This window comes from Cucurbita maxima, unplaced genomic scaffold, assembly GCF_002738345.1.
Source record: "Cucurbita maxima cultivar Rimu unplaced genomic scaffold, Cmax_1.0 Cma_Scf00001, whole genome shotgun sequence".
Lineage (NCBI taxonomy): Eukaryota > Viridiplantae > Streptophyta > Magnoliopsida > Cucurbitales > Cucurbitaceae > Cucurbita > Cucurbita maxima.
Genome location: NW_019272017.1, coordinates 4,311,786 through 4,339,406, shown reverse-complemented (window position 1 = coordinate 4,339,406; position 27,621 = coordinate 4,311,786). Strand labels below are relative to the sequence as shown.

Below are 27,621 nucleotides of genomic sequence, written 5' to 3'. Positions count from 1 at the left end.
TGAAAATGTGTAGTATGGAGATTAATTGTGAGAACAAGGGGTTCCGAATAAAGTGGATTGTGAGACCCACGGTGGTTGGGGAGGAAAACGAAACACTCTTCGTAAGTGTGCGGAAATCTCTCTTTAACATACGCATTTTAAAAATCTTGAGGGGCGAAAGTCCGAAAAGAAAAGTTCAAAGAGAACAATATCACCTACCAGTAGCTTGGACAAATATATTAATATTTAAAATTATAAGACTAATATCAAACCGAACTGAAACCCATGAATATTAAAAATGCTAATTCAATATTTGAATCAAATATGTACGGTCTCAACTCAACTCAACTGACTCATAAAAATCTTATATACTTTTCTCATCTAATCCCGTTTCTTCTAGCAACATAGAAACTATATTAATCTTCAAACTTTCTTCGACCAATGGCTACAAATCATACACGCAAAATCTGAAATCAGGAAAAGTGTAGATGAAAAGTGTACAAAAAAGGAGATTTGGTTGGACTTGGTTTACTTGTCAACAAAGTAACCCAGCATTTCATTTTCATCTATCGAAGTTGGTGGAAATTAGTGGAGACTTCTCCTCGGCATTGCAAAGAAAAGGCAGACATGAAACACTGTTAAGGACAAGACACGAGGACTCTTGGAAGCCAAATTACGTTTGACATATCATAACTCGAAGACGCGTCGGTCATTTTTGTTAACTTGGCCGTTAATGCCGCCGAAACCCCGCCCTCCCTCTTGCCACTCTCACCGAGATGGATGGATGGATGTTCACACACACGTAATAATATTGAAAGTTGACTTCTAATGTTTTTTTAGATTTAGTGTTTCTTTTGAACAAGATAGAGTTTAGATTTAGGACGGTGCTTCCAAATTTTTTAAAGGGTATATAGTATAGTCATCGGTTCTAATCGCTTTTGGAGTCGGATCTCATATAAAAAAAAAAATAGAATAAATAATGCATTGGTTCAATGTTTAATACGAAATCGAGATGATTACAGACGCCACTGCTAATCCATAAAGGGACCGAGTGCACGTACGTATTTTACACATTCGAAAAAATGATACTACAAATTGAAATTCCTTCCTCACAAGGAAGAAGTAAAAAAAAAAAATACAAAGAGGTGATTATCCCAAATTATCGTTCGTGTGATTGACAACGCGATCGTTAAACGATAACCGAAAAACCCACTTAACCATGTTCTTCCTCTTCGTGGGGAGATGGTTTGTAGTAGTGGTAGTAGTAGGACTAGTAGCTACTGTGGAGTAAACCACAAAAGCCTTTAGTCTCTGCATTGCAAGGTCCAACGTTGCCTCGGACATGTTGGCAAAACAAACACGGAACCAACCGGGTTCGGAGCAATGGCACGACTGTCCGGGCGACACGTTCAACCGCACCTCGAACACAATCTTCCTCCAAAGCTCCATTTCTGATTCAAAAGTATTGGCTCCAAGCAAATGCCTCATATCCACCCAACAAAACAGCCCTGCATTCCCTTTATGGCACTTAATCCCTGCCTTTTGCAGCCCTCTCACCAGCATTTTCTGTCTTTTTTCCAGCCTCTTTTGATTCTCCTTAATGTAATTCTTAGTAAACTTCTTGTCTGATAACATAGCTGATAAAAGGTACTGAGTTTGCGAAGACACCAATCCGAAACTCGACATTTTCGTCGCTGCAGCCACAACTACATCGTCGTTTGAATAAATCGCTCCGACTCGAAACCCCGGTAGACCGAGATCTTTCGAGAGACTATAAACAATATGAACTTGTTTACGGATTTGATGATTGTGTTTATAGTTTTGGTTGAGAATTTCCATGACGCTAACGAAGCCCGGGTTGCGGAAAACCGTGCCGGAGTAGATCTCGTCGCTGATTAGATGAAGATTTTTTGATGCAATGAATTGGAGTAGAAGGTTTAGTTCTTGAGTAGTGATGGTGGTTCCTAATGGGTTTGATGGGTTAGTGACGAGCACGCCTTTGACCTTGAGGTCACGACTTTGGGCGCTTTGGTAGGCTTCTAACAGGGCAGACTCTGTAATTCTGAAGCCATTGGAGCTGGAACAATGGATGGGAACAATCTCTATCCCAGTTCTCCATTTCAAATCTCTGTCGAATCTGTAAAAATGATGACAACGTAAGACATTGCAAAGAGTAGAGAATTACACTACAATTTGGTTCTGGAAACGTACCCAGGATAGTAGGGGGTGGGCAGAAGAAAGGCGTCGCCAGGTTCAGCTAAGCAGAACATAAGTGTCTCATTAGCAGAGGTGGCACCAGCAGTGAGTACTATGTGGTCGGGATTGAACGTTACTCTGTTTCCTCTAATCTCCGACATGAACTCAGCCAATGCCTGAAACGCGCATTGAATTAGATCCACCTTCGACAAGAACATTATAGTATTGAAAAATGAAAAAACAAAAAGGCAGTACCTTTTTGAATGCAGGCAAGCCATTGTAGTCTTGAAACAGCGCAAGTTCTCTAAAAATGGACTTCCCATCTCTTTTAAAGCCAGCGGCATCTGGGTTCTCCTCTAGCCATCTCTCCAGCAGGTCAAAACATAGCTGTGGCATTCAATTAACGCAAAACGAAGCTTAATTAAAGCCATTATATGATTATATGATGAGTAGTAGTAAGAATAATAATAATGATAATACCAACCTGATTTTCTGCTAGACCCATTTGGATAATGCCTTTAGGATTTAGAATCTCATCGTATGGATTCTTGTCATATTCCTCCCAGCCTAAAAAGTAAGAGGAGTCTTGTCCATGTGAGTTGCACGTGGCCTTTCTAGACAGTATCCCCATGAAGAAGGCAAGAACTGAGTTATGGTTTTTGAAACAATTGAAGAAGGCGTTTTGAAGAGAGGGAATGAGAATGAGGTATTTATAGAGATTTTGGGAAGGAATGAGACGTGGAAAAGCATACTCTGTTTTGCATACACCAAGGAATCACCGCGTCCACTTCAAGAGATGTATTATTTTGCAAGCCTTAGGTGTGGTAAATAAGAAGGGAAATTGAAGTGGATAGCGGCGGCAAAGGAGGACCCGTACCGACATGAAATCTTGTCAAAGGCGTAGTAGAAGGGGAGTGGGGCCATGTGAGGGGAGAGTGGGAGAAGCAGCGTCGCGTTGATTGTCGGTCATTTTACACAATTCTAAAAGCCTCTCCATTACGTCTTGTTTTTCTCCTACTCAAAACAATTTGCTGTGTGCCTTGTAGTGATGCCAAAAGTAGTGTGTGTTTGTCAAAGGGTGTTATTATTCCTACGCCTAAAGCACACCGAAAACCCCCCATATCAATGGGCCACACACCAAATTAAATGCCTGCTTCTTCAAATTATCTCTCAGAATTAGTCAACACTTTTCAACACCCTGTGATCCTTGTGCACAGTTTGAGGCCTTGGGTATAAACGGTCAAGGGTTGAATGTCTAGCTCCATCTTCTCTTTTATTTATCGAACAAAGTACACCATTTGAGCACAAGCTCTCGTGACTTTGCCTTTGGTCTCCCAAAACGTCTCGTACTAATGCATATAATATTCAAGAAATCCTCAACTTGGTAACCTCTAGAAAATTGTGAGAGCAAGCATATGGAGTGAGCTTCCTTCTAAAAAGTGAAGAGTAAATATACCGACCTTGTTGCAGGAAATGTAAGAGAATTTTGATTCGAATCTTGAATATGGGCCGTCGAGTGAAACTTTTTTGGGAAGTTTAAAAAAGGAGAAAGAAAAATTGAAAGAGAGGCACCAAATTTGTGTGTCGTATGCTTTATGTTGTTGGGGGTAGTGAACGTATTTGGGTTTTGTTTCTTTTGTAATTGGGGAAAGAAAACAAAAGCATTAGGGGAATTGGGTCTGTGGGTTTGAATAATGGAAGAAGCACGTGGATTGTAGTAGAAACTGGAAGGGGAGTTATTAGGGCATGTGAAGGGATCACCCCACAACAACACCACACCATAACCACAATGGTTTTACAAGAAAAACAAAACAAAACAAACAAGAATTGAAGGGGCCATTTGGGTTTTGTGGTGACAACTAGTATGATGCTCACGTTACTCTATCCCCCCTCTTTCAACCACCATTTTCAACCCTTTTTATTGTCTTTTTCAAGGGCGATTCAACAGCCCCAATGGCCTTCTCTTCTGGTTATGTCCAACAACGTCAATTAAAGACTGTTTTTAGCCATCCCAAATATGAACGACGTGTTGTTTAGGGGAACAAGCACTATAATCAGTGGGCGGAAGGACGAGTAGAACAAAGCTTAGCTTTAGGAACAAGCTAGTCTGGTGTAAAAAGAATGCCAGAAGGCCAGCGCGTGAAGTATAATGAGGTAAATCATCAATAAACAAAACATAGTAACCATATCCATTTATTGACTTCTGGAAAGAGGATATATGCTTATGCACTCTCATTCTATAATGAAGATATTGCTAAATCTAAAATAATATATTATGATATCTTATATGTTGACATACATATTTTTTATTTAATTTTATGTATCTAATATGATAAATTTAATTTAAATGCTTAAGTTAATAAATTTCACATTTACAAGATATTAATATATAATAATTAATCAAAATGAAATTAAATAAACTAAAAAAAATATTATTACAAGATCGAGGAGAACCTTATTTAATTTTGTTGTAATGCGATTTAGTAATAATTAATTTGATTTAGGTATTTTAATTAAAAATTAAATCGATGAAGGCGAGATTAAAGGAGAATTTTGGATTTGCAAAGGAGAAAACATGATTGGTTCTGAGTGGGTCCCACATGTTTATTTGGATTTTATGAAGAAAGTAGGCGAGGCCTTTGTTAGTGGCAGAAATTAAAAAAAATAAAATAAAAGGAAGATTTCTACCAATTATAGTTATAAAGTGAATGGGCAGATTGATAAAGATTTATTATTTAAAAATAAAGCAAGATTAAAAAGGAATTTTAATTCTCGTACCAGACAAGAAGACTACAGTCGCAAGAAGACGAGGAAGACGAGGAAGAAGACGATAGCCATAGCCATCCAGAACAGTCACTACCACCCAAAGCGACTATCAGCAAGGAACTCCCACAGGTTTCTGTGTGGTCTTTTATATTTTCTGAAACTGAAGCGTTTCTTCTTTTCCTCTCCTCATAATCCTCTTTCTCCTGTTTTAGGGTTTTCTCACTCTCTTTTCATGCTATACGATGAAATCCTCCTCCTCCTCCTCCTCCTCCTCCTCCACCACCGTCTTCAGGCCGCCGGATTCTTCCCTCACATGTAATCGACCTTCCTATTTACAGTACCTGCCGCGTTCTCCGAACGGAGCTTCCAGGCCAGGTTTTCCTGTGAAATTTCATAATTGTTCTGGACAACGAACTTCCCCTAACCGCGCAAATTTTGTTATTGATCTCGTCTTGGATCATCGCGGCGTTGCCAAGTGCTCTGTTGAGGTTTTAATGGCCAAATGCAATTCCAAGCCGGACAATTTTATTGTCCCTCAGGGTGGTCCTGTTGTTGCGTTTTTGTTTTTCAAGCAATGGGTTAGTGCGCTTGAGGCTATGGTGACGTTTTGGGAATTGCGCCTCGATGGGCTTCATGATTTCACTCCGATTCTTAAACCTAGGATCAATTTGCCCTCTGATGCTGACGAACTCCATGACCGACTTCGGAACCTCTTTGCTGAAAGAATACAGCGTCTTATGGATGGCGAAAAGGTCCGAGATTGGCAAAAGAAACGCGATCTTGTTAAGGTTCAGATTGATCGAATTTCTCATAGCCTACGGAAGCCCCTTGGTATTGCCACTCAGTTTGAACTCAAAGAAAAGAGGAAGGGGCTTATTGTCGAGAAGGATTCAATTATGAGGAACACGGAAGAGTTTAAGTCTGCTATGCGTTATATTCTGGATTATGTGGAAGGAAAGAAACTGGAACTATCAGATAGCGAAGACGTGGGAGTTTTTAAATTTGACGAAACAATTAGCTGGAACCGAATTCATAGCTTGATTTTGAGAGAATGCCGCAGGCTTGAGGATAGTTTGCCCATGTATTCTTGCCGCCGGGAAATCCTTCGGCAAATTCACAGTCAACAGGTCCCCTTTACTTCTCAACTCTTGATTTTAATTTCACCCTGAAATTTATCCAACCTATTTGTTTGATTGTCGTTAGTTTTTTGGAGCTAGAGAGCTATAGTTTATCAAGCCTGTTTACGATCGCATATGCATATGCCACCGTTGTTTCAAGAAAAAACCACCGTTGGGTTTGTGATTAATACTTGGGTTCCAATTGAAACTTTAAATAGTATGTTAAGTATGCGAAAATACACTTAAAATAATTAGATACTTGTTTTGATCTCAATCATAGGCCACGTGCATTGATCTTAGTTTCTCTATGGACTTGGAGTAATGAAATTTTTTTATTATCCTTTCATTCATAATTAGTGTAGTTCTCCAGTAACTTGTTAATCTAAGTTAATCCATACACCTGTCCATCATTTATTTGTGTATGATTATTCTTATGTAGGTAATGGTATTGATTGGAGAAACTGGTTCAGGAAAGAGCACACAGTTGGTTCAATTTCTTGCTGATTCGGGACTTTCTTCTTCTGAGTCAATTGTATGTACACAGCCTCGCAAGATATCTGCTACCTCCCTTGCCCATAGGGTGAGAGAAGAAAGCCGTGGGTGTTATGATGATGATTGTATAAGTTGTTATCCATCATTTTCATCTGCTCAACAGTTCAAATCTAAGATAATATACATGACAGACCACTGTTTACTGCAGCACTACATGAATGATAAGAAACTTTCTGATGTTTCCTGCATTATAATTGACGAGGCTCATGAAAGAAGCCTGAATACTGATCTCCTTTTTGCATTACTGAAAAGTTTACTCATGGTGAGAGTTGATTTGCATCTTATTATTATGTCTGCAACAGCCAATGCAGATCAGCTATCAAAGTACTTCTTTGGTTGTGGAATCTTTCATGTACCGGGGAGGAACTTTCCTGTTGATATTAGATATGTTCCTTCTTTGGATGAAGGCTCTTCTGGTCCTTGCACTGTTGCTTCATATGTTACGGATGTTGTAAGAATGGCATCAGAGATTCACTGGAAAGAAAAGGGAGGGACTATTCTTGCCTTTTTGACTTCTCAGATGGAAGTGGAATGGGCATGCGAAAATTTTCATGCTCCCGGTACAGTTCCCTTGGCATTTCATGGGAAGCAATCCTTTGATGAGCAATTTCGAGTTTTCCAGGACCACCCTGGTAAAAGAAAGGTAATTTTTGCCACAAATCTTGCAGAGACATCATTGACAATTCCTGGGGTGAAGTATGTTATAGATCCTGGTTGGGTGAAAGATAGCAAATTTGAACCTAGAAATGGTATGAATATCCTTAAGGTATGCAGAACCAGTCAGAGTTCTGCTAATCAGCGAGCTGGTCGTGCTGGTAGAACAGAACCTGGAAGATGTTATAGACTGTACTCCCAGTCTGACTTTGAGTTAATGTCTCCTAACCATGAACCTGAGATTCGAAAAGTTCATCTTGGTGTTGCAATATTGAGAATTCTTGCCTTGGGTGTAAAGAATGTAGATGATTTTGACTTTGTAGATGCTCCCAGTGCGGAAGCTGTTGACATGGCCATCAGGAATCTCGTTCAGTTGGGAGCTATTACACTGAATAGTAATGTTTATGAACTAACAAATGAAGGTCGTAATTTAGTAAAGTTGGGCATTGAGCCACGCCTTGGCAAGTTGATTCTTAGTTGCTTCAATTGTCGTGTACGTAGAGAGGGTGTTGTACTTGCTGTTTTAATGACAAATGCTAGTAGTATATTTTGCCGAGTTGGTAAGGTTGAAGATAAATTAAAATCTGATTGCCAGAAGGTTCAATTTTGCCACCCTGATGGTGACCTTTTCACTCTGCTCTCAGTTTATAAACAATATGAAGCCTTGCCTAGGGAGAGGAAAAACCAATGGTGTTGGGAGAACAGCATTAATGCCAAAACTATGAGAAGATGCCAAGATGCCATCTTGGAATTGGAACGTTGTCTCAAACAAGAACTTAACATTATCATCCCAAGTTACTGGCTTTGGAGTTCGCTGAAGCCTACAGATCATGACAGAAATCTTAAAAAGTGTATACTTGCTTCTCTTTCTGAAAATGTGGCCATGTTCACTGGTTATGATCGACTGGGTTACGAAGTGGCGATGACTGGACGACATGTTCAACTACATCCATCATGTTCTTTGCTAATATTTAGTGAGAAGCCCAAATGGGTGGTGTTTGGTGAAATTTTGTCAATAAGTAATGAATATTTGGTATGCGTAACTGCCATTGATGTAGATGCTTTGTCTACCATTTCCCCTCCCCCTTTGTTTGACATTTCTCTTATGGAGAAACACAGGCTGGAGGTACGAACTCTTAGTGGCTTTGGCAAAACTCTGCTTAAAAGGGTTTGTGGAAAAAGCAACAGTAATCTTATTTCTCTTACATCACATGTTCGTAAAGTTTTCAGTGATGACTGCATAGGCATTGAAGTAAATATAAATCAGAATGAGATTCTGTTGTTCTCAAGATCAGAGAACATGGATGCGGTTTATCATTTTGTAAATGATATTTTGGAGTATGAAAGGAAATATTTATGGAATGAATGCATGGAGAAATGCTTGTATCATGGAAATGACGGCTCACCTCCTGTTGCTTTGTTGGGTTCTGGTGCTAAAATAAGACATCTGGAACTTGAGAAGAGATATTTGACTGTTGATGTATTTCGTTCGAATGTGGATTCCATTGATGATAAGGAACTTTTTATGTCTCTTGAGAAATCTGTATCTGGTACTATTTGTACTATTCAAAAAGTTCCATGTTCTGGACAGGATGATGATGATAAAGAAAGAGGACATAGAATAACATTTCTTACTCCTGATGCAGCTGAAAAAGCTTTGAAGCTCGATGGTGGTTTCTTTTGTGGATCCTTGGTGAAGATAATTCCTATGCGGATCACTGCTGGATGTGATAATAAACTTTTCTCTTTTCCTCCTGTCAAAGCTAAAGTCTTCTGGCCTCGTAGGTTGAGCAAAGGATTTGCAGTTGTTAAATGTAACAGTTATGATGTCAGTTTCCTTGTTAATGATTTCTCTAACCTACTGAATGGAGAAAGGTTCTTACGTTGTGAACCTAGCATAAAGTACAATGACTGTGTTACCTTAAGTGGAATCGACAAAGAGCTTTCTGAAGCTGATATTTTTAATGTTCTGAGGTCTGCAACAGACAGGAAAATTTTGGATCTTTTTCTTGTTCGGGAAAATCCTGTTAGCAATCCTCCAGTCAATGCTTGTGAAGAAGCTCTTCTGAAAGAAATCTCTGCTTTTATGCCGAAATCCCACCCTCATGTCAAATGTTGCTACGTTCAAGTTTTTCAACCTCAACCCAAGGATTTTTACATGAGAGCTGCAATAACTTTTGATGGAAGATTGCACTTGGAGGCAGCAAAAGCCTTGGAGTATTTGGAAGGAAAAGCACTGCCAGTATGTTTTCCATGGCAGAAAATTAAGTGCCAGCAGCTATTTCATAGCACTTTATCCTGCACCATCCCCATATTTCGAGTGATCAAATGTCAACTGAATTCCTTACTTGAAAGCTTGAAGAAGATAGATGGTATTTTCTCTTTTGGATCCTCATTTTTTTCACCGTTAGATTATGTGTGCTAACTGTTCTTTTCTCAATATATATACACGTCATCTTTATCTCTGAGCAACTTTGGAACTGTTGAATGTCTGTAGTTACTACATGAGTTCTTTAACATTTCATACTCATAAAAGTTGACATGCACTTTGTTGGTTATGCTATATTGGGCTACATTGGGCAAAGATGAAGTTTATTTGTTGCAGATTTGCGTTTTAGCATCATTTCTGCCTTTATTTCTGCATTTATCATAAGCATGTGTCAGTGTCAACCCTACTTGAAGTCGGGGTAAACTTGAAATGATTAAAGATGACATCTTGGCTTTTGTCAGATTCTAATGACCTTGAATCTTCATGTTAACCAGGTGCGGAATGCACTCTTTCTCAGAACATCAATGGTTCCTACCGAGTGAAGCTTTCTGCCAATGCCACGAAAACAGTAGCCGAGCTGAGACGACCAGTGGAAGCACTTCTGAGAGGGAAGATTATAGATCATGCTAGCCTGACTCCTACAGTTCTTCAGCATCTGAACTCTAGAGATGGCTTTGATCTAATAAATTTACTACAGCGGGAAAATGAGGTCTACATTCTCGTTGACAGGCAGAGACTTAGTCTACGAATTTTTGGTGCTTCTGAGAACGTAGCTGCAGCTGAGCGAAAGTTGATTCAATCCCTACAGACACTTCATGAGCGCAAGCAACTTGAGATTCACCTTCGAGGCAAATCTCGGCCTCCCAATCTCCTGAAGACAGTGGTTGAGAAGTTCGGCCCCGATCTCAATGGCCTTAAACAGAAGTTTCCAGAAGCTGGATTTACATTAAATACCCGGCATCATATTTTATCTGTCCATGGTAGTAAAGATTTGAAGCATGACGTTGAAACAATTATTTATGAGCTTGAAAAGACGAGTGGTGGTTTAGCCGAGAGGCCTGATGATGCAGATGCTTGTTCAATTTGCTTATGTGACATTGAAGACGACAGGTTTGAACTTGAAGCCTGTGGACACCATTTTTGCCGGCAATGCCTTGTGGAACAGTTTGAATCTGCCATCAAAAACCATGGAAGCTTCCCAGTTTGTTGTGCCAAACAAACATGTCAATCTCCCATATTACTTACAGATATGAGATATCTGTTGTCGAACGAGAAGCTGGAGGAACTGTTTCGAGCTTCATTGGGAGCTTTTGTTGCTGGTGACAGTGCCTATAGATTTTGCCCATCGCCCGACTGCCCCTCAGTTTACCGAGTGGCCAGTCCCGATACATGTGGGGAACCATTCATGTGTGGAGCATGCTTTTCAGAAACTTGTACTAGATGCCATTTGGAGTATCATCCATTCCTATCGTGCGAACAGTACCGAGTGTTCAAGGAAGACCCAGATTCGTCACTGGACGAGTGGCGCAAAGGTAGAGAGAACGTCAAGAACTGCCCCGTCTGTGGGTACACAATTGAGAAGATTGAAGGGTGTAACCACATTGAATGCAAGTGTGGAAGGCATATTTGTTGGGTCTGTTTGGATTATTTTGGTAGCAGTGACGAATGTTATGGTCATTTGAGGAGCATTCATATGGCCTTCGTTTAAGCCTCATTACTGAATATATGTATAAATGAGTTATATATTAGGTAGGTTTGTTAGGCGTATATAATACACAGGGTTCCTCTCCTCCTTCCCCCCATGCGAAGCCATATATTTAGTGATATGTATGTGTATAATTATAGAATATATATATATTTGGGCAAAGCCATTTACCCTTGTTTTTCATATAGAAGCATATAATCTGTAAATTATCATTTTACTTTTCTAATGTACATTTTCTTTCTGTGTATTAATATTTCTAACTTCTGCGCCAATGGTTTCAATTGATTTTGATTTTAATTTTTAAGTATCATATTTGAATCTCCACACCAATGTATGTGATTAGAAAAAGAAATTATAAAAGTTAATGAAAAGGGTAAAATGGTAAATATATTCAGGTGTTGACAACAAATGGGTCTTCATCAACATTACTACAAGCATAGCCCAAGAGAATGCCGACTCCCACAACACTCAAGCAGATTGCCAAAGCCCAAACCCATTTCACTCCTCCGCCATTGCCATTGCCATTGCCATTGTCTTCTTCTTCTTCTTCTTCTTCTTCTTCTTCTTCTTCTTCTTCTTCTTTCCTCTTCTTCAACTTGGAAACTCTGAGCTCCATCAATTTCAGCGACTGTCGGTAACAGAAGATCAATCTCGCCTCATCTTCAAAAGCCCTACTTATACAATCCCTTTCCTCCATCAATTTCGCCGCCTTTCTCTCCGCCTCTCTCGCCCTCGTTTGCGACAGTCTCAGAGCCTTCAACAGCTCCAATTTCTCCTCCATCCCCCCTGCTTCCACTTCTTCCCGACCTCTACCTCTAGCCGCCATCGCCCCCTTGTCGGAGGCCGTGAATAACTTCTGCGGCGGCGGGAGATCGCAATTCCGAATTAGGTCAACGCCGGGCTTGTAGGGAAATTCGAGGAGCATGTCGGTGGAATCTAGGGCTTCGGGATTAGACTTGAGGTTGTTGTAATTGTTCAGCCAGGCGGCGATGGTGGACTGCTTCATGATCGGAATTGTGAAGGAAAGGGATTGGATTTTAGAAAGGGAGATGAAAGAAGTGAGAGAGAGAGAGATTGAATTGACAAAAAAGTATTTAATGGGAAACAAATTCCTTGGATTGCTTCTCTCCATAAACTTGCGATTTCTTTTTTGCTTCAAGACACCGATTCCTTTCAATTTTGGGTTTTTCTAAGCCCAAATAACAATCATCATCATAATAAAATACCCTTAAAGCACATTTGTTAAAAATCAAAATTTCTCTTCAAGTTCAAATCAAATGTGACCTAAACGAGACTAAATCGTTGGAAAGGATTAAATATGAAATAAATATAATTTTATCATCTTAAATTTTGTTCAAACTATCTTAATAATTTTTCGGTCCAAACTTTTATGATGGTCCCCAGTAATATTGAAAGCCTGAATGAGAGGTTGATGTGATGAATGAATAGAGAAGCCCATATATCAACAACACATCACCATAATGGGCTTTGAAAGATGAGATTCGTAAATTGATGAAGTAGGAGATTTCACAATCCAATCTTATCCAAATTTGAAGTTTTTTTTTTGAAGCCATCAACATCTACCCACAGGTGTACGTGAAAGCTTCATCTGCTTGCAACTAACCCATGCCCTCCTACGGTTATGTTCAGCAGCAACAACACAAGCTTTGAGCCCAGAAATAGGCGTTAATGGCGCATTGAGGTGTGTTATATAAGTTACTTTGGTTGGTCTCTCTTCCTGCAGTTTGGCTAATCATGGGGCAGTGTCGATGCAAGGAAGTGAAGTGCTCCATCACAAGCCAACAAAATACTTTGCCAAAGATCGCTTGCGCACGCGTCGTCATACATAAGACAAATTTTTCGACCGATGTGAAAACCAGGTAAAACCGAAATGATAGGTTATAAGTAAACGTATTAGTTTACTCAGTGTGTGGAAGGAGCCGTGAAAACGACAGTGTCGTCCAAGGACAAGAACTAAGAGCCCACCTCCATGAGATTATTCTACATTGACTTGACATTTTAAAGGCAGACTCATTGTTTGGTCACGGGTTTAGCCCCCTCCTCCCACGAATAACCACTTTCTCTCATTCACACTCTTAAAGTCACCTTTCATTCAAATTAAAAGTCAACTTTTCACACACACACACAGGGAATTCAATTTAAAGAAAGCATATGATTGGATTTAGGTGCTTACAATGTCAGCGTTTTGGGCACACTCTTCTATCTACTAATTTGTCGTGGTTATAGTGAACCAATATAATTGTGTCGGGATTATCATAGTGTTTTAATGATAAAGAATGGTTATACAGTTGGATTGTAAATTAGTCAAGACTATTCATTGTTGTGTTAGACTCTAATTTTTTAAACGTGTCCCACACAAGTTGGCTTAACATCAACCCACTTGGGTTAAGCTTTATTAGCCTCAACCAACTCATGCGGATCGGTCTCTATAGTCTCACTTAATTCATATGCTTCAACTCATCTTTATCTTAGTTAACCTACGTGGTCGATTCACTTGAGTCAATTCAGGTTAGTACTTGGTCTATCCACATAGGTTAGGTTGGTAATTATAGTAAAATAAAAAAATAAATAATGATAGACTAATTAATTAGATAATCCATTTTCAACCAAAGAAATCTATCCCTTCATTATTTCCTTATCTTACTTTCTAAAAATTCCTACCAATTTTAAAAAAGAAAAATAAGTAGCTTTAAATAATTATTTTTTCCTAATTTGAAAATGACTTCCAAAGTAAAAAAAAAAAAAAAAAAAAAAGTGATAGATGACAAATAAACAAATAAATATATTTAATTATTAAAAAAGAAAAAAAAAATCGTGGTAATTGGTCAACTAAAGTTGGGTCTTCCATAACAGTTTCCTTGGAAAAACTATGGGAACTCTGTAGAGTTGAAATGGACAGTTTAGATTTTTAATATTCCTAAAAGAAATTAAAAATTAAAAAAAAAAACAAAAAAAAGTATGTATTGAATCGAAATGTGGAAGAGACTGGAAAGTCGCTTTCAGATCATTGAAATTTCAGCTTTGGCACTGTGTCGTATCCCTTTGGCGGATGCAACAAATTTCACAATTCTTTACTCACTATTTAATTCATTCATTAATTAATTCATCTCCTAAAATATATATTATATTTTTAATTCTATTTCTAATTAATTAATTAAAGTTCACAAATGGCTTCCCTACGCCCTTCTTGTTTCGGCTCGGCTCGGCACAGCCGTTTCAGCTCTTATATCAATCTGCCAATTACAAAATTCTCCTTTCTATAATTTTTATACTAATAGATAATCCTAGGTTACAGAAGTTTATCGTGTAACATCAAAATATCAAGTTGAGTGGCTACCTAGTCAAGTCAGGATGATTTTATGTCTCAACTACTAAAAAGATGCAAACTTTATATTATACAGATAGCAACAACGTATAGTATATAGTTTCATGAGAATATTAATCGAAATTATAAGCAAGTGGATAAATATATTGATTTAAAAAGAGAAGTTAGGAAAAGTAATGGGAAAAAGAAAGAATATGAAAGGAAAAGGGGGGGAAAGAAAATTGATTAAGGAACCCCAACATAGTTTGTGTGTGACAACCGTGGAGCATACCACCCATTTGTAAGCCAACATCTACAAGATTCTTTTATGTAAATGTGTTTTATTTTTTTAATATATTAATAATTATATGAAGAGAGAGAGAGAGAGAGAGAGAGAGAGAGAGAGAGTGGTTCATTAAAATAAAGCCAATGTGAAACAACTGTCCTCTCGGAGGAGTGGGTGAATCAAACCATTTTTCAAATACAAAAATGGAAAAATTTCCACTTTTATTTTACCCAATCAAAAATTGCCACATCCAAACTCAAACCAAACGGAAAAGAACACACATCTTGACTTCAATTTTAAAAAACTTTTTAAAATATTCCTCCCTAAATAATTATTAATCTACATTAATCTTTTATTTTAATAATAATAATAATAAAAGATTTATTCCATGTTAGTGTTAAGATGGTGGCAAAGGCATTGCTTCCTTCCCGGAAGCTCTCGAAATAAATAATCAAAATATTAATTTTCTTTTTTCAAATATATATATTATTTATTTTCTTTATTGCCCATCACAAGGCTTCTTAGAAAGCCCACTATATTATTTATTAATGAAAAACTCAACTTCAATGCTCCATCCGTTCATTTCAAGCCTTTTTTTTTATAATTGTGCTTATTGAGTTTTTTTTTTTTTTTTTAATTTTAAATAAATTTATTTATTTTTGAAAAATATTGAATAATTCGTTAATAATTTTGAAAGGTATATAAAATGCNTTATTACACCTTTTATAAAACAAATATTAAAATTGAAAAATAAAATAAAGATGACAAGAGTACTGTGTTTTTTTTTTTTTTTTTAACATATAATTTAGAGTTATAAAAACCTATTTTCTTTTTTTTTTCTCTCTCTCTCTCTACGGTGACGGCGACGTGTTTGTCTTTCATGTTCATGGGACCCGCATTCACATGGCTGCCTTGGGGCCCACAGCTATATATAATATATATATATATATATATATATATATATGGTAGTGGGTTTTAAAATAATAATAAGTGAAGTTGCATTTCCCAAACCTCTCTCTGTTTCCCTATCCCGACACTGCTTCCAGTCTGAGGTGCAAACATTCACACCAATTTTGAATTCTCTCTCTAAAATTATTTTTTAAAAATTATAAATACCACATTCATATTCCTTAACCTTCAACTTAATTAATCAATTTTTTCTGTATCCAATTAAATGGTAATTTAATAATGATTAATGATTGGTTACAACATTTAACAAAGTAAATAGACATTGATTAAATTTTTAAAATTAAATGGAAACTGACTAACCCCATAAAAAAAAAAAAAAAAAAAAAAAAAAAAAAAAAAAAAAAAAAAAAAAGGGAAATCAAGAAAGGGCAGGAGTAAAATTTCGTGTTTTGAAGAGGCAGGCAGAGTGGTCCCATCCACCGTACACGTGTACATAATGGAGGTCAGAGAATACGTACGCAGAATCAGTAAGCTGCAACCGCAGAATATGAGACACGAGGCGCCCATGTGCATTCCCCCCTCTTTTTTTGTTTTTAATATGCTATTGTTTGTATCATTTAAATTTTAAATTCTAAAAATATTTGATAGATTTTATAAAATAGAATTGAGTGAATGTGATCCTATTTTAGTGGGTGTAGCCTGTAATTTGATTAAGCTTATTGGTTGGTTTTATATGTAAATATAAATATAAAAAGAAAAAAGAAAAAAGAAAAGAAAGAAAGGACAAAAAAGTGGCTTTGCTTGTGTGTATGTAAAGAGAAAGGGAGGGAAGGAATAAAAACAACGCCACCTTTCTTTTTTCTTCGGTCCACCTAAGATGAACTTGCGGTCATACCACTAAAACCCACAAGTTCTTTGTTCCTACCTCAATTTTGCTCTTATGCTTTCTTCTTCCACTTCAACCTACTTTAGGTTCATTCTTCTCCTACCTCCTTTCCTCATTTTCATACACCGCTAGCATCCGTTCTAATTCATAATTCTCATCATCTCTGTGATTAGAGAGTCTTTGGAAACTTTCTAACGGCACCCACAGTTAAAAAAGTCACAACTTGTGAAAATGGGAGACGAACGTACTAACATTTAATAGGTTCTTTGTCTTAGACCCCCTAAAATATTTTACTCCAAAATTTGATATTATATTGATTCAACTTGATAAAGTATTCTTTGATTTTTAATTTAACATGAAAATGAATTAAAATTATATTAAAAATTACAGTCTTTGCATGATAGTCGTATCACTTTCATATTTTTTTTCTGTCCGTTATCTTATTATATACTTAAAAGCATTTTTCTTAATAAGTTTTATTCTTTTTTATTTGTTTTCCCTATTATATTAATAGACATTATACTTAGTAATTGGTTCTCTTGTGTTTTAAATATCATAAATGATTCGTGCCCTTTTTTTCTTTACAAATTTAGAAATATTGCTTAAACATTTTGTTCAATGCAACAAAAAATTTAAATATATTTGACAATAACAATTATTTTGAAGAATTTAGGATTCGAATAAAACAACTATTTTTTTTTTTTTTCTTGAGAAAGTATAACTAATAGTAGAGGTAATATTGGAGAATTTTAAATAATTTGAAAATTGATGAGGGGTTAAATTATAAATTAATTACATCTATAAATTTTTATATTGTTTATAATTAATAAAATTCACAGGAATTTATATAGTTAGCTAAATATTGTTATGATAAGCTATCGGATAATTTTATTTTTTGTTTTAATTTTTACAACGTAGATTTCAATTGCGATCTCATCATCATTTTCCCTCACGAACTGGATAAAAAAGTAAAAATTAGCCCGAATTATTTTTTAATTGAGAATCCCCACCTGAATTTCTCCATCCGCGATCGTCATCTTCTTCATCCCATTGATTTTCAAATTTTGATGCCGCCATGGAATTAGCTCCACCAGTGCAGAGTCGGAGCTTGCTCATCGGAAAAGAAGTTACAAGTCTCCTCTCCACTGAAGAAATTATGCTCCTCCATTTTCGGAAACATCTGTGTTTGTTGTTGATACCCCTTTTGATATTGCAAGTAATTCAGCGCCGTCGTCGCGCAGTTCAGTTTCACGTCGGGGGAAGGAGACGGAGATGCTGCCCCCGTCATGAAGTGTTGGTGGTTGTGTTGCAGAACCACCGACGAAGAAATGGCCACCGTTGGACCGTAATCTTCGTTCAAAATTGCGCTCGAATCGCTATCGGATGACCCATCTTTGAAATCGGGGAACAATGAGACTTCTTCCCCTTCTCCGCCATTGTTGTGGAGGCTCTCGTAATTGAAGTCTTGGGACTCTGTCGCCAGTGGAACAGAGAACTGATCGGTAATTTCCGGCTTCATTTGTTCAATCAGAGCATTCTCAGAATCGGCCGGCACCGTCATCTCTTCCTCCACCGAAAGATTGCTCTGTGAGTTATCTTCTTGAAGCTTCTTTTTCAGTTCCTGAATCTGCAAATTCAAATTTACAGCCATCACATTTCTGATCCTTGGAAAAAAGAAAAAAAACAGAGGATGGGTTTTGTATTCTTAAATTGTAATTATCGTACCTCTTTAAGGAGAGCTTGATTGTCGTGTTGGAGAGTTTCATAAGTGAGTTTGAGATTCTGGTAATTGGTTTTAAGAACGCCATAATCTCTTTCCAATTGCTTGGTTTTCCATCTGGCTCGACGATTTTGGAACCAAACAGCCACTTGTCGGGACTGTAACCCAAGTTCTCGAGCCAGCTTCACTTTCCTCTCTGGTTCGAGCTTGTTTTCAACTTCGAAATTCTTCTCTAGAGCCTTAACTTGCTCCACACTCAGCCGCCTCTTCTTCTCAGAAACATGTCCCAATTCTTCAACGTAACCTTCTTCACCAAATCCATCCAGCATCGACTGGAATTCCGTGCCATTCACACCGTTGTTTCTCGGACTCTGTTCTTGATCTGTACACAGAGTTGGAAGACAATCAGTAAAAAATTGATCGAATCCATCAAATCCCAGAAAGGAAAAGAGAGCGATTGATTGATTGATCAACAGAGAACAAAGTTGGAGGAGGCAGAGAAAAGGAAAGGCACACGGGTATGTGTAAAAATTACAAGTAGAAGCAGAAAAGGAAGGGGGAATTCAGATAATGGTTATAATTTTGCTTTTAGAAAAAGAAGCAGAGCAGCAAAGTAGAACCTGCAGTTGGGGAAATGGACATGAGCGCACCCATGGAATCTGCAGGCCTCTTCATGATTGGGAATCGCCACAAAATTAAACACACACACGGTAGAGTAACAGAAAACTTAGAAGATCAGATGATGATGAGATGGGTTGATTTTTGTTCCAGATTATGATTGTTGTTGTTCTTTGTTTGTTAAAGTGTGCGGATCAAAGCGGTGAAAGAAAAAGGAGGAGGAGTTGTACAATGCTGTTCATAATTACTGGACAAACAGTTCTCCTTCCCTGAATCATCACCATTCTTCAACATTTCTCCTCCATCAGAACCCATTTAGGATTCCCACTCCAAAACAACAAGAGCCCAGAGGAAGAGCACTCAAATTAAGCAACAAGAGCAAAGATTATTTGACCGAGGAAAAAGGGTCATCTAGAAAGCAATGCAAAACCAGAGAGGGAAAGAGAAGGAAATGGGAAGGAGGTTAGGGAAGCAGCTTTCACAACCCAGGCAGCCTTCACATTTTCTCTCTCTTTAAATAAATCAAGCTTGGGTTACAATCTGACTGGGGTTAGGTCATGCTGGAGTTGGCCTTCCCCAATTCCCAAATGAAATGAACTCTAAATTGCCATCCAAATGCAAATGCATATTCCTTCTCTACTGCTTTTTTATTTTCTTTTCTTATTATTCATCAATAATAATAGAAAACTAAATGTGAACGGCTCGGCTCGGCTTGGTTATAGCCTTCACATTTTTGTTTCTTTTCTTTTTCACCAATAATATCCCTTTTCTATTTTTAACTCTTTTTATAAAATTTATACTTTAAAATATTTCTCACTTTAATTTTATATAAGGTGGGAATTCCTATTTCTATGTTGAAATATGTGTATTATAGATTTATAGTTCTATATTTAAATAAATTATGTAATTAATATTTGGTCTTATATTAAGTTGGATATTTGCATTTTTCTTTTTTTAGTTATTGCATTTATGTAATATCTCACCATTAATTAGTTTTGACCATAAATGAATTTGTGTGTCGTGATACAATTCATGAATTGGCACGTAGATGTTGATATGTGTGCATAACTGAACAATTCGATACCTTATTTTATTTTATTTAGAAAAACTTCATGTTAATTTAATAGTAATTTATTAAAGTTAATATGATTTTTGAAAACAAAAAGTGATTTTTTCCCACAAGTACAAGACAATTTAAAAGTTAATATATGTGAACAATTTTTCCAAATAAGATATTCTACCGGATCTCATCAGTGGGAGAAGAGAACAAATCATTTTTAATCAGTGTAGAAATCTTTCCCATTTTAACACTGTGAGACTGACGATATGCATAAGGGAAGAGAGCAAAACAGACAATACCTACTAGCCGTGAATGGAATTGAGTGCGTGAACGGGGTGGAGTGCATTTATAAAAAGAAATAATACAATAGAGCTTTATATATCCAAAAAGCTGTAATGGGGTGGTGGGCTTTTAGCATGGGCCTTAGACTCCTTAGATACTGGTTTGATGGAAAAGAGGAAACATTTTGAGAAATAAGATGACATTTGGTTATTGGACAATTGTTCATCAGATTACATAATAAGATGATGATTTCCATTTGAGAAAAACAAAAGGAGGATTTAGAGACAAAATACAATATAAGTCAGTGCTGATCTCCAGTGTCTTCTCCCCACTCCCTAATCTGCAACCTTGCTTTCTCTGCCTGAAAATTGTATTAACCATCATCATCATTATTATTATTAACAATGCAATGCAATGCAACAAGGCGTACCTCTTTATCCCAATCACATCGAATGGTTATAATGCACAATATCATCGTTTGGATCGCAGTTCCACCGAATATCATTCCTCCCCAAATCCCCTGATCGAGTTTCATTCTTCCAATAAGTTACAAACACATCGAAGAAGAACAAAGGAAAAAAAGAGAGAATACCATGACTCCTTGTTTGAAGCCCCAACCCATCAACAGCCCCAGAGGCAGTCCAATTAAGTAATAGCAGCCTAAATTCACATACGCAACATATGATTGCCACCCGGACCCAACTGCCACGCCTATCAAATCAAAATCATCCACATCCAACACAAACAAATTCCAATAAATTTACTACCCACTTTGATTCATTAGGAATACGAATGATGAAAGCATACCGGAAAGAACAGGCTGAACGCTGTTGAGTAAGATGGTGAAGGCCAACAGGATTGACAGTTTCTTCACTTCCTTCAGCACTACTTCACTAGAACTGAATATCAACGAGATTTGAGTGTCGAATGTCATTATGATTATCCAGAAAAACACCCCAATTACCACCGACGTCCCCACCGCCACCTTCGTTGCAAATTTCGCTCCTTTCCCATTTCCAGCACCCAGCTCATTTGCTACTCTCACTCTATACTCATCAAATATTCATAAACCAAACGCACAATTTAATAATTTATACACAAGATTAGAATGGCACGACATGTAAAGGAATCTTTTCAAAGAAATGAAGGCAGAAAAAAAATAATACACTGCTAAAATTTCTCCCTACTGAAAAGGAAAAATCACCATAACGACAAACACATTGATTACTGATCGTCGCAGTCTATTTTTCAAATAAATTATTATATTTACAATTTTTGTAAGAACAAAGCTGCTCACTCAATTTTTATTACAATTAAAAAAAAAACCTAACCTTTTTGGTTTAAAATAACAAAATTAATAAATAAAACAAAGAAAGATTAAATGGGCCGAAGAATTTGGTTTGGTCCCGAAGAAAATTATGAACATGAAAAAGCATGTGGGTTTGGAAGGATGCACTTTTGGCACGTGCGATCACACAACCTCTACCAATAAAATACCAAACCAAACGTGGGTACTAAGGGAAAATGTTAAGAGTTGAAGGGGCAAAATAGTAAAAGGCTTACCCGGAACCGGCAAAAAAGGCCAAGGGGATCATCATTTCCCAGCCGTTGATTGTCATGCTGTTCATTCACAACGGTCGATGATTAGATTAATAAACAAAAATGGACAGAACAGAGACCGTGAACAAATTCAAAACGTAACTTATTTATTTATTATTATTATTATTATTTTTAAATGTTAGGTTTATGTACTGTCATTAAAAAAAAAAAAAAACAAAAAAAAAACAAAATTATGCTTATAAACGTAAATAAATAAAACACCAATTATTTATTTATTAGGTAAATGCATTATTGAAAAATAAAAATAAATGAAGAACTAAAAAGATAATGGCCACACATAAAATCCCAAAATGATATGTTCCACACCACATCTCCAGGCATTAATTTAATATTAACAAAAGAAAATGTAAATCAACCAAAAATGGAGGCTCTTTTTAAAAAAATTACAAATTTTATTTTGTCCGACAGAGAACATGGAATTTTTTTAATAAAAGAGAATTGATTTCATACCACACAGAAAGGGCATCCACCGCAATTTTAGCATTATCCAGATTCCCAGTCATCACTATCAGTATTCTGTAGTACCAATTCTCCAAACTGCATAACAAGAACATTTCATTTCCATAACCCAAACCAAACTCGATATCAAAATATGTCAGTACTGGGTATCAATGAATGAATAGGAACAAAAAAATGAGTAAAAACCAGAGCATGAGGCCAGATGCAGCAGACAACTTGACGAAATCCCAAAGCCCAGAGAAAGTTTCAATGGAGAAGCCAGTCCAGGTGTGAGGACAGCCGCCGGAGACGGTGTAAATCAGAAGCCCAAACACCAAAACCCACCACGAAATGTTGATGGTAATGGCGGTTCCAAATAGCCCAAGCTTAAGCCCAGAAACAAACCACCAGCTCACCAAAATGTGCACCAACAGCGCCACCAACGAAACATAAGCAATCACTGCCGTCTTCAGCTGGCTCTGCAAGAACCTCTGTAATGGAAACTGAAACGCAAAGCTGAAGTGCAAAGGCACCAACAGCACCGCCACTTTCCCTGCTAGCTCTGCCAAATCCGCCGGCTGACCCAGAAGCTTCAACGCAGGGGTTGCGAATAGATAAATCGGCAAAAGGAAAATACAACAAATGAACAGAACTATCCACGACCGCTGCATGTAAATCCCCAACATGTGGAATTTCTTCGCCCCATAAGCTTGCCCACACAGCGTCTCTAAAGCGCTAGCCATCCCCAACTGAAAAAAGTTAAATTAAATTAAATTAAATTAAATAAGAACTGTTCCATGGGGGTTATGTTGGAATGCAGGGAAGGTGTTCGACGAAATTACCAAGAGACCAAAATCAAAGCCGACGATGACATTATTAGCGATGGACATTGCAGCGAGTTCGAGGTCGCCCAAATGGCCAGCGAAGGCTTGGGTTATGACCAGCATGGAGTAGGAGGCGACACGGCTGAAGACTGCCGGACCGACGATGTGCCAGAGCTTTCTAGACTCGACCCGAATCCTGGTTGAAAGGGGTGCGTCATCTTCTTCCTGAATTAGAGACTTGGATTGCAGAAGGGGTACGTTGGGTTCCTGTGCTGCGGGATGTGTGGACATTTTTCGAATCAGCCGCTGATCCCTTCGACAATGAGAGAGAGAGATGGGAAGGGGAATGAATGAATAAATAAAGAACAGAAAGAGGCGGTGGGTATGTTAGATTAGCGAGCCCGTGAATGGTGACGCCGCAACCATGACGGCTGAAGAGGCTGCGTGTATTTTCGGCGGAAATACACTCCCAAATATTATCGGAACCTCTAGTTCTCAACTTTTGTTTCTCTTTCTCTTCCTTTCTCCATTGAATTAATATATTTTTTATTTTAATATTATTTAACCTAAATTAATAAAAACACATATTTTATTTTAAAACATATTTTTAAACATTAAAACTTTTTAATAATATCCTTCCACTTAAAAAAAAAAATTAACTACTTTAAAAAATATCCTTCAATACCCTTAAACTTTTTTTTTTCTTTTTTCTTTTCTTTATTACCATATTTTAAAATATTCATAAAATCGGAAAAGTATCATTAACATCTTCAACTTCATAAAAAAAATATTTATCGTTAATATATTGACGAAACTCATTTATATATGCTTCATAGATTATTTATAAACCTTTTTTTTTAAGTTTTTAACAATATCATTAAAGGTTTTTCTTTTGTAATAAAACTTTTGAAAACTCGAGTTTATGTTTTAAACTATTTTAAAAGTTCAAGAGTATTTTTTTTAAACAAATTATTATCATCAGTTTTCATCAAATTCCTAACGTTTACAAATATTTTTTTAAACTTTTTTGAACATGATAATATTAATACTATAAATAGATAAAGTGAAAAGTTCAATTGTAATATAATTTATTCCATCAACATGATTAAATACATGCCATTTTTAAATTTGAAGGACCACAAATAATTAAAGTTTTTTTTTTCCTTGTACCTCATACTTTGCTTTATTCTCCAAATTTTGCATAAAAAAAACAAATATGGTCTTTATTTAACAAAATTTTAAAGGCCACATACTTTCCTTCATTAGATACCATCTTTAAACTACTACTTTTACAAAGGCACCAAATTTTTTAATTAAAATTTACATTTAAAAAGGTTAACAATGAAAAATTAATTCCGATGGTTTATTACAAAATAAATAATGTTGACAGTTTTTTTAATTTTTTTATTTTTTATTTAACACATTTTCTGTGGATGTGAAGTCGTCATTTGTCTCTTATTTGTACGCTAAAAAATAATTTTTGAAATTTAAATAAATTATGTGGCCTAGATTGAAAAACTGAAATCAAGCAAATACCAGAATGTAAATGATAATTAATTAACTAATATTCTTTTAATGCAATGAGCAAAGAGAATGTTTAAAATTTCAAATACAAAAATATAAAATTAATTGTAAATAACAATAAAGCATAGTTTAATAATAAAGTGGCGTCATAACTTCAAATTTGTACTCGTGTTGTTCGTGATTTTATATTTTTCAAAAGATAAACGGCTAAGTGTATTCATCAATGAAATGTCTACCAATTTATATCTCGATTTCAAAATTGGTTCCAAATTTCATTGGCTTGGACCCTCGCAAACTCATTCCGACCGACAAATCGGATGACCACTTGACTTCTCGAAGTTAAATTGAGAAGAAATGACAACTACCCAAAAGAAGACATGTAATATGAATTAAAAGTTATCTCAATCATGCAATATTAATATCACATTAATCATAATCAATCTTCATTTATGTAACAAAACTTCGAGATATTTCAAGTAGCGCTTCATTATTCTTAGATGGTTACAAATTCATGATGATTACACTCTAGAGTAATTGCGTTTTTTTTAATATATTTTAAGACTTATTTATATAATAGTTAATTATGACCGTAAAGTATTCAAAGTGGTTTAATTACAAGGATAAAATATGAAAATTATAACTCTTGAAAAGCTTCATGGAAAGTTAAGAGTTTTCACTTTGACGCTATATAAAGTTATCTTTGTAAAATAGACTTGGTAAAGGTAGTAAAATAAGTATTTGTGCTTTCAACCACTGACTAAGTTTCATTACAATTGTATATAGTCTAGGTTGCATGTAGAATGATTTAAGCTCGATAGGATCAATTTTGTTTATGGAGAGATTCAAATCTCAAACAAAAGTTATTGATTTGTGATATTTAATCAACAAGATAATTCAAATCTTACTACCCTTGCAGTGATTCCTTATCCATATTGTTTGTCAAACTAAGTGTTAAGTGAGTAGGAGGCTCCACCACGTCCTTTTAAGGTTATGGCTAAATTGATTGATTTTTCATCTAATATTTTAGTTGAAAATGTTTGTTTAATCCACCACACCCACGCCTAAATGGTGGGAAAGTTATCTTATTTATAATCAAATAAATTACAACGATATGAAAATAGTAATAAATGATAAGAACAATACGGAAAAACACATATATACTAAGAAGACAAATATCTAGATATTTGCGTATAATAAAATATTAAATATGATATATATATAATAGTAAACTATAATTTAATACTAAATATTCTTAACACACAGATAGATTTCTCTCCAATTTAAAATAAAATACTTATAAATACTTAGCAACTTAAAAAAAAAAATTGAAATAAATACTTAATATTTATTTATAGACGTGACTGGCAAGGGTTAAATAATTGAAATAATATTTATAACAAATAACAAATAACAAATAATTTTGTTGACTCCTTTCCTTTGTTTATTGGAGCCACACACCACTGTGCGCCATTTAAGTCTCCAAAATTACTTAACACATGGAACACAAAACCAATTTTGTTTTCCCATTAAAAACAAAGATACGTGGAAAATAATGTTTGGTCAATAATTTTTTTTTTTTTTTAAAAGTCATTTTCCCTATTTGCAAAAATGTTCATATTTTCAAATAATTGACTTTTCCTTTTTGTCACGACTCTTCAGATTTTATTGTTTATTTTAATATTTGTGGGTATTACACCTTTTGGAAAACATATATTCGTTGTAAACCCCATTTATGCACATTTATTTTGGATATTTTCTTTTTGTTAAATCGGGAATTTTTAATTTGGGGCAAATATTACTACTCATCTACTAATTCAATACATTATATCGAAATGAGGCAGATTAAGAGACAACTTGACAAAGTGATAGACAAGAAACTCGAGATCGACGTCGGTTCGAACCAAGCAATTGAATAGTTTTAAAACGAGGTAGAAAAGGTGAAGCCCACCCCTCAAGTTTGAGTTGGAGACTACCAATTCAAATGACTAACTATGACCCAAAAAGTCTAATCTCAAAGGGCTAAGGTCCAATGATTCAGCCCAAAACTATTCAACTCCAACCCATTTGCCCATCCAAAGTTCTACAAACAACACAAGTGCTGTTCTGTTCTTCATTTACCTTCAAGAACAAGTTGCAAAGCCTCGAGTTAAATTCATCGTAACTTGTTCTTGAAGGTAAATGAGAAATACTAAATACATGAATTAATCGATACCATATTTAAATAAGAATGATTTTAATAATATTATTGTGAAAATTTTTCATAAAAGATTTTTGTTGGACGTGAAAATACTATTGGAAGTGATGGGAAATATTAGAAAGGGTGAAGAATGGAAATGTAATTTTATTCATAATCCGATGTACACGACAATAATTGTGTCCCAAACATTTATAAATAATGAATGACCAAAAGAAACAATAATAATAAAACTCCAACGCACAAACATGCACAAATGGAAAGATGTTACAAATAATAAAAAACGCTACAGAAATATTGAACAAACACCAAAATGGATCTGAACCATTCCTCCTGATTCCCTTAACAAATCCGTCTCTAAGCGAACACCATTGCCAACAAAACGCCGCTCACAGCACTGCCAACCATCGCGACCCGGCTGATGGAGACTGCACCATTATCTTCTGGGGGTGGCGGAGCGTTGGGTCCAGGCGCGCCGGAGGGGACGTTTCCTTCCGTTGGTGGTGAGGGTGGAGAGGCGGTGGATGGAGACGGAGATGAGGCTGGACCCTCCTTTGGTGGCGGAGTCGGAGAGGAGGTCGGTGCCGGAGATGTAGGAGGTGTGGCTGGTGGTTGGCTTGGTGGGGATGATGGTGGGGTTGCTGAAGGAGGGGTGGCGGGAGGTGGGGTTGCAGGAGGAGGGGTGGCTGGAGGAGG

General features: G+C 36.4%; 5 protein-coding genes and 1 long non-coding RNA gene across 11 annotated transcripts in view; 2 read left to right on the top strand and 4 right to left on the bottom strand.

The window, feature by feature from the left end:
• Nucleotides 1-939: 939 nt before the first annotated feature.
• LOC111483239 (1-aminocyclopropane-1-carboxylate synthase 9-like) lies at nucleotides 940-2,857 on the bottom strand. The gene is made up of 4 exons (XM_023129384.1): nucleotides 2,660-2,857; nucleotides 2,431-2,562; nucleotides 2,191-2,351; nucleotides 940-2,116 (listed from the first exon to the last, which is right to left on the bottom strand). Exons 1-4 carry the CDS (start codon nucleotides 2,804-2,806, stop codon nucleotides 1,129-1,131), a joined length of 1,428 nt encoding a protein of 475 aa, XP_022985152.1. The 5' UTR covers nucleotides 2,807-2,857; the 3' UTR covers nucleotides 940-1,128.
• Nucleotides 2,858-4,943: 2,086 nt separating this feature from the next.
• On the top strand, nucleotides 4,944-11,486 carry LOC111468977 (ATP-dependent RNA helicase DEAH12, chloroplastic-like). Its single transcript, XM_023114195.1, has 4 exons — nucleotides 4,944-5,070; nucleotides 5,154-6,068; nucleotides 6,499-9,637; nucleotides 10,029-11,486. The coding sequence occupies exons 2-4, from the start codon at nucleotides 5,184-5,186 to the stop codon at nucleotides 11,240-11,242; spliced, it is 5,238 nt and encodes a 1,745-aa protein (XP_022969963.1). The 5' UTR covers nucleotides 4,944-5,070; nucleotides 5,154-5,183; the 3' UTR covers nucleotides 11,243-11,486.
• Nucleotides 11,487-11,578: 92 nt separating this feature from the next.
• On the bottom strand, nucleotides 11,579-12,458 carry LOC111469054. Its single transcript, XM_023114319.1, has 2 exons — nucleotides 11,806-12,458; nucleotides 11,579-11,766 (listed from the first exon to the last, which is right to left on the bottom strand). Exons 1-2 carry the CDS (start codon nucleotides 12,369-12,371, stop codon nucleotides 11,631-11,633), a joined length of 702 nt encoding a protein of 233 aa, XP_022970087.1. The 5' UTR covers nucleotides 12,372-12,458; the 3' UTR covers nucleotides 11,579-11,630.
• A 5,036-nt stretch (nucleotides 12,459-17,494) lies between these two features.
• LOC111494034 (homeobox-leucine zipper protein ATHB-6-like) lies at nucleotides 17,495-19,492 on the bottom strand. The gene is made up of 3 exons (XM_023144024.1): nucleotides 18,986-19,492; nucleotides 18,371-18,747; nucleotides 17,495-18,272 (listed from the first exon to the last, which is right to left on the bottom strand). Exons 1-3 carry the CDS (start codon nucleotides 19,038-19,040, stop codon nucleotides 17,727-17,729), a joined length of 978 nt encoding a protein of 325 aa, XP_022999792.1. The 5' UTR covers nucleotides 19,041-19,492; the 3' UTR covers nucleotides 17,495-17,726.
• A 994-nt stretch (nucleotides 19,493-20,486) lies between these two features.
• On the bottom strand, nucleotides 20,487-23,682 carry LOC111494018 (protein DETOXIFICATION 27-like). Its single transcript, XM_023144003.1, has 8 exons — nucleotides 23,226-23,682; nucleotides 22,591-23,132; nucleotides 22,396-22,482; nucleotides 21,889-21,945; nucleotides 21,133-21,371; nucleotides 20,918-21,036; nucleotides 20,756-20,845; nucleotides 20,487-20,686 (listed from the first exon to the last, which is right to left on the bottom strand). Exons 1-8 carry the CDS (start codon nucleotides 23,496-23,498, stop codon nucleotides 20,627-20,629), a joined length of 1,467 nt encoding a protein of 488 aa, XP_022999771.1. The 5' UTR covers nucleotides 23,499-23,682; the 3' UTR covers nucleotides 20,487-20,626.
• Nucleotides 22,976-27,621, top strand: part of LOC111494065 — an 11,001-nt gene continuing 6,355 nt past the window's right edge. For all 6 annotated transcript variants that reach the window (XR_002720128.1, XR_002720124.1, XR_002720127.1 and 3 more), the window contains exon 1: nucleotides 22,976-22,986. This is a non-coding gene — a long non-coding RNA (uncharacterized LOC111494065). The remainder of the gene's footprint in view (nucleotides 22,987-27,621) is intronic.

What these genes read in the sequence shown, in the direction of transcription:
- LOC111483239 (XM_023129384.1), bottom strand. Translation starts at nt 2,806, where the DNA reads ATGGGGATACTGTCTAGAAAGGCCACGTGCAACTCACATGGACAAGAC. An exon ending in TGGGTCTAGCAGAAAATCAG is followed by an intron (nt 2,563 to 2,659) that starts GTTGGTATTATC and finishes TGAATGCCACAG; the next exon opens with CTATGTTTTGACCTGCTGGA. An exon ending in CCCACCCCCTACTATCCTGG is followed by an intron (nt 2,117 to 2,190) that starts GTACGTTTCCAG and finishes TCATTTTTACAG; the next exon opens with ATTCGACAGAGATTTGAAAT.
- LOC111468977 (XM_023114195.1), top strand. Translation starts at nt 5,184, where the DNA reads ATGAAATCCTCCTCCTCCTCCTCCTCCTCCTCCTCCACCACCGTCTTC. An exon ending in GGCAAATTCACAGTCAACAG is followed by an intron (nt 6,069 to 6,498) that starts GTCCCCTTTACT and finishes ATTCTTATGTAG; the next exon opens with GTAATGGTATTGATTGGAGA. An exon ending in AAGCTTGAAGAAGATAGATG is followed by an intron (nt 9,638 to 10,028) that starts GTATTTTCTCTT and finishes CATGTTAACCAG; the next exon opens with GTGCGGAATGCACTCTTTCT.
- LOC111469054 (XM_023114319.1), bottom strand. Translation starts at nt 12,371, where the DNA reads ATGGAGAGAAGCAATCCAAGGAATTTGTTTCCCATTAAATACTTTTTT. An exon ending in AGGAAAGAAGAAGAAGAAGA is followed by an intron (nt 11,767 to 11,805) that starts AGAAGAAGAAGA and finishes AGAAGACAATGG; the next exon opens with CAATGGCAATGGCAATGGCG.
- LOC111494034 (XM_023144024.1), bottom strand. Translation starts at nt 19,040, where the DNA reads ATGAAGAGGCCTGCAGATTCCATGGGTGCGCTCATGTCCATTTCCCCA. An exon ending in GTCCATTTCCCCAACTGCAG is followed by an intron (nt 18,748 to 18,985) that starts GTTCTACTTTGC and finishes CTCTGTGTACAG; the next exon opens with ATCAAGAACAGAGTCCGAGA. An exon ending in ATCAAGCTCTCCTTAAAGAG is followed by an intron (nt 18,273 to 18,370) that starts GTACGATAATTA and finishes TTGAATTTGCAG; the next exon opens with ATTCAGGAACTGAAAAAGAA.
- LOC111494018 (XM_023144003.1), bottom strand. Translation starts at nt 23,498, where the DNA reads ATGTCCACACATCCCGCAGCACAGGAACCCAACGTACCCCTTCTGCAA. An exon ending in CGTTCAGCCTGTTCTTTCCG is followed by an intron (nt 21,037 to 21,132) that starts GTATGCTTTCAT and finishes TTGATTTGATAG; the next exon opens with GCGTGGCAGTTGGGTCCGGG. An exon ending in GCTTCAAACAAGGAGTCATG is followed by an intron (nt 20,846 to 20,917) that starts GTATTCTCTCTT and finishes AAACTCGATCAG; the next exon opens with GGGATTTGGGGAGGAATGAT.